Source organism: Nerophis ophidion, linkage group LG01 (genome assembly GCF_033978795.1).
Source record: "Nerophis ophidion isolate RoL-2023_Sa linkage group LG01, RoL_Noph_v1.0, whole genome shotgun sequence".
Lineage (NCBI taxonomy): Eukaryota > Metazoa > Chordata > Actinopteri > Syngnathiformes > Syngnathidae > Nerophis > Nerophis ophidion.
In genome coordinates this window covers 77,409,805-77,425,273 of record NC_084611.1, presented here as the reverse complement: position 1 = coordinate 77,425,273, position 15,469 = coordinate 77,409,805, and the positions used below count along the sequence as shown (strand labels likewise).

At 39.7% G+C, this 15,469-nt stretch overlaps 1 protein-coding gene across 1 annotated transcript in view; it reads left to right on the top strand.

Moving 5' to 3' along the window:
- Nucleotides 1–15,469, top strand: part of fbxo41 (F-box protein 41) — a 143,296-nt gene that overhangs the window by 86,266 nt on the left and 41,561 nt on the right. The window contains exon 4 of the mRNA XM_061912165.1: nt 5,927–6,134. Coding sequence (XP_061768149.1) covers nt 5,927–6,134 — 208 coding nt within the window. The remainder of the gene's footprint in view (nt 1–5,926; nt 6,135–15,469) is intronic.

Genomic DNA, 15,469 nt, shown 5'->3' with positions numbered 1-15,469 from the left:
CACACTGACGTTGAAGCTCTTAACTTAAACGTGGAGTAAGGTAACATGTGGTAGAAATGATCCAGATCATCCCCAAAATGTAATCACTTGTTCCTTATCCCATTTCTGCACACAGACAACAGAGCTGCACTGTTTCTGGCTGTGGCCGTAAATGACTGCTGGGACTGTAAACCCCCCTTTCCTCTGTTGCAAGTCCAGAGTATTTGTGCTTATGTTTGCTGAGGTTTTTTTTCTAGTTCCACACTTCACCTCTTTGAGGACTATAATTTGGGAGTGGATTTTTTTTCCCCTCTGCTTGTTTTTTTCCCCATGTTTTACGAGGCATCTGTTGTGTATGTGCAGCGCAATAACAACACGGTGGTGTCTTGTTCATAGGCGCCGATCTACATTTCTGCCAGTGGGTGCTCGGACGGGCGGTAAACCTGACGCTACTTTTCTGAGCATACGCGGTTTTTGCTTGGTGTTGAGAAAGAATTTGCCATTAATCCCACGTGGGTGCCTGGCATTGTCCGAAGCACCCGCAGGATTGGTGCCCATGGTCTTGTTAACACCCTTAATTCCACTTCCCCATGTTACAATGAACCCAAACCTTAAAGGGACAGTAGCCTATTACCCGAACACACACACACACACACACGCTTTATGAACATCATATTTTACCCCCTCCTGCTGGCCCCACTATGGACTGGACTCTCACTATTATGTTAGATCCACTATGGACTGGACTTTCACAATATTATGCTAGATCCACTCGACGTCCATTGCACCGGTCGCCCTAAGAGGAGGGTATGGGGGGGGGGGTCCCCCACGTCTGCGGTTTTCTCCAAGGTTTGTCATTGTCATCCCACTGGGTTGAGTTTTTCCTTGCCCTGATGTGGGATCTGAGCCGTGGATGTCGTTGTGGCTTGTGCAGCCCTTTGAGACATTTATGATTTAGGGCAGGGGTGTCAAACTCAAATACAGAGTGGGCCAAAATGTAAAACTGAACAAAGCCGCAGGCCTAGGTTGGACAAGTTAACCTTTTAATAGGGACCCAAATAAGTTTTGCATTGAATATTTTGCAGCCTTCTGAGTTAAATATCAACATAAACTTTTTTTCCACAGTTAAATAATACATTTGAAAATAAATCAACAATAATGAATGAATCAAACATTCAAGCCCTGAAGTAGCGAGAGAAAGTGCATGAATAAAATGTTAATTATTTCTCAGTTTGCTACACTGATTTGCTTTAACACTGAATGTGGAACAAGCAGCGCTTATATAACTTAATAGTGCAAAACCAACGTTCAAATAACAAACGAAAGAACATCAATGGTATATGATATAAAATTTAAATAAAAAATGTAATGCCTGTTTTCTTTTTGCAGCCTTCTAAAGTAAATATCAGCATTAACTTTTTCCACAGGCTAATAAATTTGAAAATTAAATAACAATGAGGTGGGTGGGGTTGGTGGTAGCAGGGGGTGTATATTGTAGCGTTAGTGCTGCAAAGGGTTCTGTGTATTTGTTGTGTCGTGTTTATGTTGTGTTACGGTGCAGATGTTCTCCCGAAATGTGTTTTGTCATTCTTGTTTGGTGTGGGTTCACAGTGTGACGCACATTTGTAACAGTGTTAAAGTTGTTTATACGGCCACCCTCAGTGTGACCCGTATGGCTGTTGACTAAGTATGCCTTGCATTCACTTACGTGTGCTTACGAGACGCTTACATTATGTGACTGGGTCGCCACGCTGTTTGTATAGAGGAAAAGCGGACGTGACTCCCCCAGTATTGTTGTCCGAGTGGAAAGCGGGAGAAATTCCGGTGAATGGTTGTCCCGGGAGATTTTCGTAAAGGGCACTGAACTTCGGGAGTCTCCCGGGAAAATCGGGAGGGTTGGCATGTATGAGTATTAGCGGTGAATGCGGTGTTGTAGCGGCACCGCCGCTGTTTAGTACCAGCGGGCCAGCTCTAATGTTAATATGACATTGCCTCAAGGGCCAAATGAAATTACACGGCGGGCCAGAGTTTGACACCCATGATTTAAGGCTATATAAATAAACATTGACTGATTGATTGAAATAAACCAAGAACCCCCCCCCCCCCTTCATTTTCCAATGATATAGTCCCTGTGCCAGGCCGGTGGGCCCCTTACCCGCTGAGGGCGCCCTGAGCAGTCATTAACCACAGGTTGCTCTGGGCAACCTCAAGGTACTGCTGGCTATTCAAGAACTGCCATTAGGGTCGATACTGGTGCACGGCACATGACAGCCGGAACCTGCTGCTGTCGATTTGCATGCCACCAGGACCTATCTTCTAATTGGTAGGTTGCGGAGACCAGCAGCCAAGCCACTTTGCGTGGCTCCGGCCAGAAAGTTGCCAGCTTGATCCGGTGGTTGCGATAGCTGACCCGCACCCAGTACCCCACCGCCAGACAAGGCGGCCAAACTCTGTGTGAAGAATTAAATCGGCCCTCGGTCTTAGGCTGGTGAACCCCCGTAGCCCCGTAGTTGTGGCCGCCTATGGCGCTTGCCCCTTAAGCCCTTATCAGAAACCATACTTGCCAACCTTGAGACCTCCGATTTTGGGCGGTGGTGGTGGTGGTCGGGGGTGGGGCTGGGGGTGTGTTTGGGGGCGGGGGCGTGGTTAAGAGGGGAGGAGTATATTTACAGCTGTAGTGTGCGCAGTTGTGCACTGCACTCCCCAAAAGCCGTAGATGTTATTGTCACATATGCATGATTGATTGATTAAATTGAAAATTTTAATAGTATATTGCACAGTTCAGTACATATTCCGTACAATTGACCACTAAATGGTAACACCCGAATACATTTTTCAACTTGCTTAAGTCGGGGTCTACGTTAATCAATTCATGGTACGAATATATTCTATCAGCATAATGAAGTCATCACACAAGTTAATCATTATAGTATTTAAATTGAATTATTTCCATTATTTACAATCCGGGGGGTGGTTGATATCAGTACTTCAGTCATCAACATTTGCATCAACAGAGAAATGGACATTGAAACAGTGTAGGTCTTAGTAGGATATGTACAGCGAGCAGAAAACATAGTGAGTTCAGGTAGCATAAGAACAAGTATATACATTAGAAATACATTAGGTTATTTACAATCCGGGGAGATGGGATGTGAATGGAGGAGGGTATTAGTAAAGGGTTGAAGGTCTTGTGGTGCATGTACAGTAGATGGCAGTATTGTCCTGTTTAAGAGTGTCACAACATTGCTGTTTACGGCAGACAAACTGCTTTACGGTAGACGAAAACGTGACTGCTGTTGTTGTGTGTTGTCACCGCGCTGGGAGGACATTAATGAAACTGCCTAACAATAAACCTGTCAGGCTAGGACTGTGGATGTTTGTGCTTTCTCGATGCAAGGATGATGTGGGACGAGTCAGGCATGAATGTAAGTACATGATATTTATTAACTAAACAAATAAACTACAAAAAGGCAAACCAAGGACGTGCTCTGTGGCGGATAATAATCTATACTAAACTTAAAACAAAACAGCACAATGGCATGACTATATACAAATAAACAAAAGATACTATCTATGGCATAAACAACAAAACTTAGTCGGCGTGGACCAAAACGAACAACAAGGCATGAAACAGATTATCGAGGTCGTGAAGGAGGTGCAGCATGGGTAGGGAGTGTGCGAGTGTGAAGATCCCAGACTGATGGACAGAAAGTAAAATCCTTAAACAGTAGCAGTGGTAATGAGAAACAGGTGTGAGAGGCTGATGATCGGGGTGTGACTAGGGGAAACTAATGAGTAGCTATGGTAACAAAACAAACCAGGAAGTGAAAAGACAGAACCAAATGTCCAAAAAACCAAACCGAACATGACCAAAACAAAACATGATCTATAGGTGTGACAAAACCCACATAAGAAACCAAGAACTCGCCCTCTATCAGTCTACAGTTATAACGTCATTGGGCAGACAGGCTGTTTATATTATGGGAAAGCGGAGGTGAAAACAGGCTGTTCTCACTCAGGTCCGCATGGAGCTGGAGGGAGCGTGACTTCCAGCTCCGCCTGAATTCCGGGAGATTTTCGGGAGAAAATTTGTCCCGGGTGGTTTTCGGGAGAGGCGCTGAATTTCGGGAGTCTCACCGAAAATCCGGGAGGGTTGACAAATATGCCTGAAACAAACTCGGCTGAAATAATTTGGGGACCATTGTCCGTCGCGATGGCTCTGTGTAAGCCCTAGCGACCAAAGTAATGGTGGGCGTTTTGGTGGAGCTCAACTCAAATACCTCAGGCCACCTGGAGTGTAAGTCATGCATGAACAGCAAGAACCGGCCGTGTGCTGGTGCACCATGAAGGTCGCCACAGAGTAATTTTCCTCCCATGGTGCCGCAGGCCATGGAGTTGGTGTGAGGGGCGGGGTGGCAGGTTGACCCGTTTTACTGCTCAGCAGGCGCAGTTACGTGCCAGCACCTCATTTTCAACGTTGATGTGGTGCCACCACACAGTATCCCGGCAGCGCTGCTTCGTCTTCACCACTCCCAGCTGTCCCTCATGTGCCATTCAAAGTAGCTTCAGCTTGTTCCATGGTGCAATTCTACAAATCAAGTCAGGTCAAACTTTATGGTCAATTCTTCACATGTACAAGATATACAAGAAATTGAAATTACGTTTTCGGCACAGTTCCATTCAAGAGCAGACAAACATTACAGGGAGACGGAACAGGACCGCTGACGAGTCAGCCAATTTCCGGCGACCCTTAAAAAAGGTGGGAAACCGGTAAATATTGGGGGGTGAGTAAAAAAATATTCAGTCTAAGGCTAAACTCCCGGGGAGGGGGGTCCAGACTGAGGCCATAGCACACATAAACAAGTTATAGTATAAAGAATTCCCAAGACTTGCAACAGAAGGAAGGGAGTGGGGCCTACGGAGGGCAGGCTGCTGCTATCTAAGCGCTGCCCAGCCGTCCACCCCCCCCCTAAAGGATTCAAGCTGTGGTGAAGGGGTTGTGTGCATATGCCCATTGTCCAGGGCAGGGGCAGGGAACCTATGGCTCTAGAGCCAGATGTGGCTCTTTTGATGACTGCATCTGGCTCTCTGATAAATCTGAGCTGACGTTGCTTAACACAATAAGTAATGAATGATTCCACTTGTAATCAGTCTTAAAAATAATGTTCAAAATATAAAATATTCTCATGCATTTTTAATCCACCCATCCGTTTTCTACCGCACCTGTTCAAGAAGTTGCGTTAATGGTAAGAAGTTATTTATTTATTATTAGTTAGTGTGGGGCTTTCCCTCCCGGGGGTTCTTATGACCCCCAAGCACCGACATGAGAGCCTGTTTCAGGGTTACAATATTGTTTTATTTTTCAATAAGTCTCTCAGTTGCTTTCCAGCAATAGTATTTCCAGCCCCAACCCAGTCTCTCCTTCTGGCTGCTGCTTATAACAGAGCGACAGATGATTAGATTAGATGGCTCAGGTGGGCCTTCAACGCACCTGTCGCTGCAGGCCCGCAGGCCACGCCCCCTCCACAGTTAGCTTCAGAATAACAATGTTATTACAAAGAATAAGAGACCTGTTATACTCTAGAAATGTTGGTCTCGCTTAAAAATGCACGTGTTTAGTTGTGTTTAGTGTTAAATAAAAAAATTATATGGCTCTTATGGAAATATATTTTAAAATATTTGGCTTTTTGGCTCTCTCAACCAAAAAGGTTCCCGACCCCTGGTAAAGGGTGTAATGTTGTTTTGTCAGGCCTGAAGTCGTACTGCAGGCATTACGAGCAAAGTTCAACTCCCAGGTACTGTTGAAGGAGGGAGGGAGGTCTAAGCGTCCATCACTGAGGTGTCCTCGGGAAATGTTTACAAACGTGACAACTGCAAGGATGACTGATTTTTTCCACACCGGCAAAGTCCCTGACACATGTGCCAATTGTGTATCGTTCGCTCTCAGGGAGGTCGCGCAGATCGACCAGTTCCTGCAGGAAACTGCGGCACGAGAAGCCAACGCCAAAATTCGCCTGCAGCAGTTCATCGAGGAACTGTTGGACCGCGCCGACCGGGCTGAGAAACAGCTCCAGATCATCAGCAGCTGCGGCACTACGCCAAACGGCAGTCTCGGGCGCTGCAGTCTTCAGGGATCAAAGGGCAACGGACACCAGGTGAGGATATAATTCATAAATAAATAAGAATAGGTACACAATCCAATGAGAACCAATACAGGACCCTTATCATTTAATAAGATGCTTTTGAATTAATACTATCAGAGCGGTACTGTAGCTTTATTATTGCGCTTAATTGCATCCCTCTAAAAACTGTTTCTAATATTTGACCCTCAAATGTACGATAGTATTATGGGATTAAGTTCTACTGTGTAATACAACCACAATAGTACCCGACAGTATCAATTAAAACTGAGGGTTATGGCTTCTACCAGGAAGGTTTTTTATTTGGGGCATTTATTTATTGTTTGTGGGTAAAAAGCTGCGTTTTTTTCTCTTGTACTTGCAAGAATGTTCCCAGTATATTTTGTGCAAAATCAACCCATTGATTAGCTCATAAACATGTAATTTCCCCAAAGCACCATGTCTTATAATGGCTGGAAATCTAATATTAACGAAACGATATCAGAGTGGATTGAGGCTACACAGTGATAAAGTGGTTCACACATCTCTAAGCCCAGTGTCATTAGGGCTTTTTTTTTTTTTTTTTTTTTTTATATCTATGTTATTATTTGGGGTTTTGTGCTTTTATTTTGTTACATTTGTTTACTGTTTGGACTGAATGCACTACTTTGGTTTGGGGACGCACCTGCTTAGAGTTGGAGTTAGGGCCCTCTATAGATCAGCTAGTTGAGGGTTAATTGTTTCTCCTTGGATTCTTGTGTTAAGTCTTTGTTCAGTGTTTCTCACACATTCATTAATTTGTCGTAGCCCATCATGGATACATGAGGACCATCACGAATAGATTTGGTACTACCTGTTGAGAATTTGCCATATTTATGCATGGGCTCTTAAAAGGTCATTTCTAATTCTGTATATATTTTTTAAAATTTTACGGCCGATAGGAGTTTTATAATGCTCCAAGATGTATACTTGAAGAAATAATGGCTTGTCATTAGCAGGGTGGTTGTTATGTTTGGAGGAGGGAGTATAGACGGCACAGACCACAAAGGGGCGTAGAAGCTCTATTTTATTATATAAATAATGACTATATATATATATATATATATATATATATATATATATATATATATATATATATTAATGTGAGGAAATGGAGTGTGACAAAATCCAAAGGTGTGTATGATGTGAGACTTTGTGTAGGAATTAATGATTATGTTACCGGCCATGTTGGTCGAGAAGCGGAAGATCAGGAGGTACAAGGCAGAGCTCAGAGGTCCGTGATACGTGCAAGTGGTCCGTGGGCTAGAGAGAGAAGCGTCAAGGTACGTGTACATGCGAAGGGGTCGAGATCCGGGAAGGCAGTTGAAATCCAGGGGGAATGTAAGGGAGCGAGACACACAGCTCGAATCCAAGACGACGGAAGAAAACATGTACAGGAACATATCATTATGTTCTGGCGCCGGATAGCAGGTTGTGCAGGCTTATGAAGGCGGTCTGATCATCAGCTTCAGGTGTGCTGATTGCTGATGGAAAGGAGCTGCTCCTGCTGCCGGCCGGAGTGATGCAAGCAGGAGATGAGAGGCCGTGGACGTGTCCAGAGGTGTGCTCTGAGGGGCTCAATGAAGAATGCGCCCGGGCTGTGACAGTGGTCCTAACAACATTTTTGACCTCAGAACCCAATCCGATTTTTTTTTAGCTTCTGGTCCGATCAAAATTCACGTTTCGATCTGACACTTTGACAAGAGATTAAAAGGGTGAAAAAGAACAATTAAGTGAAACATAAACACAATAACATTTCTATAAATTTTGTCTTAATAAATTTAGACTTTTCTAGTATTGTTGTAGATCTGAGTATGAAATAAATGAGTGGTATTGAATGCTACATAAAAAAAAAAAAAAGAATGCTACATTCAGTTTTTTTTAACAAATTAAAGTGGCTAGTGCACAATAACTGTACAAAGGCAGAACAGCTATTGGTTTACATTTAAATCAGGGGTGTGAAACGTAGGGCCCGAGGGCCGGATCAGGCTCGCGAACAGATTTTATATGGCCCATGGGAGGAGTTTTCTAAATATAAAAATTAACCTGAAATTTTTGATTGAAAGAAACAGATGTTCTAAATGTGTCCTCTGGATGTCGCGATACATGAATAACATACTGTAATTTGATCTTTATATTTCTTTTTTCTTGATTAATTGAAAATTACCACCAATGAATTGACTGATGAACGTTATCACATAATTTTTTTCAGAAATTAAAAATAATGACAGAATACTATTAACCGCAACATGTTAGTGTAAAAAAAAAACTAACAACAACATTATGTTTTGTACAATTTTAGAATGTGCTTGTTCTATTTTTAAATAAAGAAAACAAACTGAAGTTGTCTTTATTTTTAAGTTATTGTGGTAGGTATGTAGGTTTTTATTGTCACTGCACAAGTACAAATAAACTTTGTTTTAAGCACAAACCCGTTCAAAATCAGACAAACAAACAGTGTACAAGGTAACAGAACAGGAACGCCACAAGGCGCCGTGTAAAAGTTGGGAAAAAGGTAAACGCTGGGGGAAGATGAGTAAAAAAAATACAATGGAGAATTGGCTCCTAAGAGGGTCCAGTCTGGAGTGGGAAAAAAAACTCCATAGCAAAGCACATATACCTGTTACAACATACAACTCGAGACTTGCAACAGAGGGGAGGGAGTGGGGGCTACGACAGAGGAAGGAGTGGGAGTTAGGGTGACAGGCTGTAAGCTCTTCAGGCGCTGCCCAGCCGTCCGTCACCCCTAAGGGATTCGCATCAAGGGCGTTGGATGGGGGGGGGTGTATGTGTTCCGTGACGTATATTTTTTGTGGATGCATGTGTGTGTGCGAGCCTGCCGCAAGTCTCTGTTCCGCGGCCTTGATGTTGTTGCAGCCGCCAGTCGTCCAAAGTCAACAACAACAGGTGTGTTCTTGAGACACAAGAAGGGAGTTTGTTGTGTCTTCGCCGCACTGTCATTCGGGAGAATCTCAAAGCCAGGGAAACAGTCCAAGTTAGAATGTTTTGTTTGGGAGTGAAAATAAATTTTGCTTTTCACTCTATAAATTGTCTATGACTGGTCCTCAAATTCATCCTGCAGGGCGGACAGTCCAATGTTATCCAAATCACAAAGTGTACACAGTTCTGCCCGCATTCTCCAATCATTTGTGGCAGCTTAGGAGTAACTGTTTTATATTAACTTGGTGTTTAATAGTGAAGTGAAGTGAATTATATTTATATAGCGCTTTTCTCTAGTGACTCAAAGCGCTTTACATAGTGAAACCCAATATTTAAGTTACATTTAAACCTGTGTGGGTGGCACTGGGAGCAAGTGGGTAAAGTGTCTTGCCCAAGGACACAAGGGCAGTGACTAGGATGGGGAAGCGGGAATCGAACCTGCAACCCTGAGGTTGCTGGCACGGCCACTCTACCAACCGAGCTACACCGCCCCATGTATAATAAACACTTTTAAGTGCATATATTTTGTACTTTTTCTTTGCTTGGAATCAAAATGTTTGTAATCACAATTAATCTTTACTTCAGCAACCCTGCAATGAATCTGTTTAAACATGCAATTGTTTGACTGTACTAAAACATAAATATGTAATATAACTACAGTAAAATGGCAGCTTTGCCTCCTTTTTTGTTTTAAATCCCACACCACACTTAAAACAACAGCTGATCGTGTCCTTTTCATTCCGACCATCATCCAGAACATCAAAAGAGACAGAGAGAGGGTGGCCACCTGTTATATGGCCCAGATGGAGGCGTTGCCAGGGAGACCGGTTCTTGCCTCTCATTCAAGCTTATTATGTGATGCAGCATGCGACATATCTGCAAAAGATCCGACCGGCTTGTTGCTCTCAAACAACGGGAGCTCCAGGGCTCATTCCGTTACTTCACACTTCTTATGCAACACTGCAAATTGGGGTTCAGTCCGAATCCGTCAACGCCGCGTCTTTGAAGTGAGACCTGGTGCGCACAGTGTTAGGACCAGGATGAAGCCAAGTGATGAGTGGAAGAAGTGGGGAGTCATATGGTGGTTGGCACCTTGTTACTGTATGAAGGGAAGCCCGAAGAAGCCGCACACCCCCACGCAGATGACTCTCTCGAGCTGCCGTGACACAAATACCGTATGTGGCGCAACGTTCCGTACACAATCAAAACTTCTGCCTTTACAAAGCTAATGATGATTGCAATCATGCATGTTTAACATTGTCTTTTAATGCACCATAACAGATTTAGGGATGTTTTGTCTGATTTAGCGACATTAAAGGACACATACATTTGAAACAGCTCTACAGAACTGTGCCACTTATGGATGGGTACCAAATTCGGTATTGATTTACAATAAAAACATTTTTTATAGTTTTGAATATGGAATTTTTTAAGATGTATTTGTTATTTCAGGCTAAATTGATGCACTTTAAATATTACATGTATATATATATATATATATATATATATATATATATATATATATATATATATATGTGTATATATATATATATATATATATATGTGTGTATATATATATGTGTGTGTACATATATATATATATATATGTGTATATATATATATATATATATATATGTGTATATATATGTATGTATATATATATGTATATATGTATATATACGTGTATATATATATGTGTGTATATATATACACATATATATATGTATATATATATATATATATATATATATATATATATATATATATATATATATATATATATATGTGTATATATATATATGTGTGTATATATATGATACACATATATATATGTGTGTATGTATATATGTATGTATATATATATATGTATATATGTATATGTATATATATATATATATATATATGTATATGTATATATGTATGTATGTATGTATATATATCTATATATGTATGTATATATGTATGTATGTATGTATGTATGTATGTACATATATGTATGTGTGTATATATATATATATATATATATATATATATATATATATATATATACTTTCTCTCACCTTATCAGAGAAAGTTAGATAGGATTTCCTGCCCGTCGCAATCACAAAAAACATACTAACAAACATACCAATAAACGTACAGCTCTGACCATGTCGGTCAAAAATAGGCATTGCTATCTTTTATTTTTGGATGGCAGGGTCTCATTATCTGCCTGCTGGCATGGCCGTGTTCAACTCACACTCCGAGAGTTGCAGTTACTGGCGGTGGATCCCACTGGTGTGCAATAGATCACACTCCACAAACGCTGCAGCAGCACACAAACAGCTTGGGGCAAAAGGAGAGTGTTTGTTACCACACTGTAAGCTGTGGAGCTGATGGTTGGTTCGCCGACGTTCCTCTAGCGCCACCTTCTGGTCAAATTCCAATGATCTCATCAAAGAGTGTTCCTCTTTTTTTTTTCATCTGTTGCTTCAATACAGTAATATTTCATTACGTGTTTTATTTTAAACTCCATGTCCATAGCGGAGAGCTTGTAGGCGTATAGCTGTGAGCGTGCAATGCATGCTTGTTATGTAACACTGCTCTTCTTTGGGTTTTATCCATCCATCCTTCCATCCATCCATTTTCTACAGCTTGTCCCTTTCGGGGTGTAGTGGGGGGTGCTGGAGCCTATCGCAGCTGCATTCGGGCGGATGGTTGGGTACACCCTGGACAAGTCACTACCTCCTCACAGGGCGTCTTTGTGTTTTATTTACAGCAGGGGTGTCCAATGTGCGGCCCAGGGGTCACTTTTTTTTGTTTTTTTTTCAGTGCCCCATGGCACATTTTAAAAATTCGATTGAAAAAAATAAAAAACATAAAAAAGTGGTATAAAAGAGCAAACAGGTGAAATGTAACAATAAAATGTTGCATTTTTTACTCTATTAACATAAAGCTGCCGTGCAGGCTGTTTCTTTCCTTTAAAAAATAATAATGATGTGACGAACCCCAAAATGCAGAGATGGCGGCAGGCATTGTGCGGGTAAACATGATTTCACCTAACACTAAAACAAGAACAAACAAAAGGGTACAAACAAAAGGTGCGCACAAGGCGGAGAACAAACTTGGCTATGGACAAAAACTAGCACAAAGGTTAACTGTGGACTAGAAACAAAAACACTTACTGTGACACGAAGGAACTATGACATGAGCAGAGTGAACAGAAGTAGACACAGCTACAACGATAAGTATTAATGACATTGACAGGTAGTGGTGACAATAATCCAGCACTGACTGGAGAGGAAGGCAGCTTTAAATAGTACCTGGCTGATTGACACCAGGTGTGGCCAGGTGCCAATCAGCCACAGCTGGGGAGACACAGCACTCAGGGAGACAAACAGGAAACGGACAAAATAAGAGCGCTGACAGGAAACAAAGACAAACGCAGAGGAAAAACTAAAACATGGCCAAACTGTCAGGGACAAGCCTGACAAATGAATTGCAATCAATGTCAATATGCACCACAATGGAAACAAGCCTTTAGGCGTTTTGTGCCATCCATTTGCCTTTTTAAAGCATTATATGGATTCAATTCATTAAGATGACAATAAACTTCTCAATCAATCATTGAATTATGAATTATTTACCTATTCAAGGCTCCAATTACGTCACATTAAATATTCCACTTTGAGATATTTTTGGGGGGGAAAATGTTGCATATTTTGTGTTTGCCATATAAAAAGCTGAGCTGTTTTTTGTTTTTGTTTTACTCCCTATATATCCATCCATATATATATATATATATATATATATATATATATATATATATATATATATATATGTGTGTGTTTATGTCACGTCTATGGGATCATGTTTTGTTTTGGTCATGTTTGTTTTTGTTTTTTGGACATTCAGTTCTTTTTCCTGCACTTCCTTGTTTGTCTTATTGCCATAGCAACTCATTAGTTTTCACTTTGCCCTCATGTCTCACACCTGTTTGCACTCATGATAGCTATTATTTAAGCCACAGTTCTCAGGTAGTCAGCCTGGCAACATCACCTCCTGCACCCATGATATCCATGCTGCTTCTCATTCCCTTGTCTCAGTCACAGTAAGTTTTTGTTTTTCATGCCACAGTGCAAGTGTTTTGTCTCATGTTTATAGTTTATAGCCTTTGTGCTAGTCTTTTGTTTCCTTAGTCAGTTTTTGTACCGCCATTGTGCGCGCCTTTTGTTTGTTCCTGTTTTTAGTTAGGGTTTAAAATAAAGAAATGTATTTACCTTCACGCCGTTTCCACTCCATTCGCTTTGCACCTTGGGAAAACAACCCTCTTTCAAGTCCAAGTTTGACTATATATATATATATATATATATATATATATATATATATATATATATATATATATATATATATATATATATATATATATATACATGTTTGTATTATTTTATTTCTGATTATTATTTTTGATAATGTATTAGTATTCATCATCATCATCATTTATTTTTATTCCTTTCATGAAAATGCATATTTACAAGCCACGTACAATTGACACTATCATTGTTTTTTTTTTTGTTTTTCTTTCTTATACATTTCCATGATCAGAAAGGAGCAGATGGAAGAATAATATTCTTATATTTATCTGCCCCCTTTTTAACACCAATTATTTTTGATGACTTTATAACCGTTCCCTCCACCAACACCCAAACTCCAACATACTTTTGCATTTTCCTTTAAGCACTTTCACAATGACACGTCCAATCTAAATCAAAACTCAGTTTGATATAATTTCAGTTTTCTCTTTTTGTAACTCTTTTTAAAAACAAATATATTCTTACAGCTTTTTAAGTCTTTGTTTAGAGAATTCCATGCTTTCACACCAACAACAGACAAGCACATTTGTTTCAAATTTGTTCGCACTCTTGGATGTTTAAAGTCATACGGCCTTCTGTGGTTTTCATCTTCAGATGTGAACACAAATAACTTTTGTATGTCCTTCGGAAGAACTTTATTTCTCGCTTTGAACATCATTAATAGTGTATTCAATTCTACAATGTCTTTTAGTTTTAGTAATCCTGACCTAATGAAGAGTGGATTTGTGTGGTCTCTATATCCTACTTTAAAAATGATTCGAATTGCTCTTTTCTGTGAAAGAAATAAAGGCATTATGTTGCTATGATATGTATTTCCCCATATTTCTGCACAATAATTGAAATAAGGTAGAATAATTGAGCAATATAACATTCTCATTGTGTTGTATGGAAAACTATATTTAACCTTGTTCAAAATAAATAAACTTTTAGATACCTTATTTTTCACATGCATTATATGAGCTTTCCATGTCAACTTTTCATCTAAGATGACCCCAAGAAATCTGATTTCAGACACCTTCTCAATTTTCACATTGTTTATGGATAAACTAACTTCCATCTTTCTTTTATTACCGAATACCATATACTTAGTCTTTTCCAAATTTAAAGATAATTTATTTATATCAAACCACAATTTTAGTTTAACCATTTCCTCTTTAATATTATTGGCTAAAATGTTCAAGTCATCTCCTGAACAGTATAAATTTGTATCGTCTGCGAATAATACGCACTGTAAAATTTTCGAAACCTCACAAATATCATTTATATATAAAGTAAAAAGTTTGGGTCCTAAAATCGAACCTTGTGGAATTCCACATTCAATATTCATACATTCTGACCTATGATCATCGATCTCAACATATTGCTGTCGTTGATGTAAATAACTGGTTAACCAGTCCAGTGCAACTCCTCTGACTCCATAAGTATATAATTTAGAAATGAGAATTTGATGATCTACAGTGTCGAATGCCTTCTTTAAATCAATGAACACTCCTATTGTGTATTTATTTTGATCAACTGCAGTTGTAATCTCTTCAATAATGTTCATGATGGCCAAGCTCGTATTAAATTTGTTTCTTTATTTAATTGATGTATTTAAAAAAAAATATTGTTTTTCTGCCGTTTCTTTCTTTTGGGGAGGGGTGGTATGGTTGATCTATAAATAAAAAATTATATTTTGACATTTAGGGCTGACAACAGATATATGATGTATGTCAATAAAAATAAAAAAAAACAAAAGCAATTGGCCTGTTTTTTTTTTTTTAAAGAAGGGCCTAAAACGAACGAATAAAAATCAACAACAACAATAAAACTTATCATTGGCGGCTAGATCTGAAGTTGATCTAGAGATTATTGTGATAAAAGTAAACATAAAAAAAAATGTATGTATATATTTTTTTTAATACTTAAATGAGTAGGACCCTTTTGGATCCCCAATAATTTTAATGTGATTTGTTTTTAAGTGTCATTGCTCAAAAAATAATAATTAATTAAAATAAATGCTGTTATGAGTTATTGACCTTTTTAAGGTTCCAATTATTA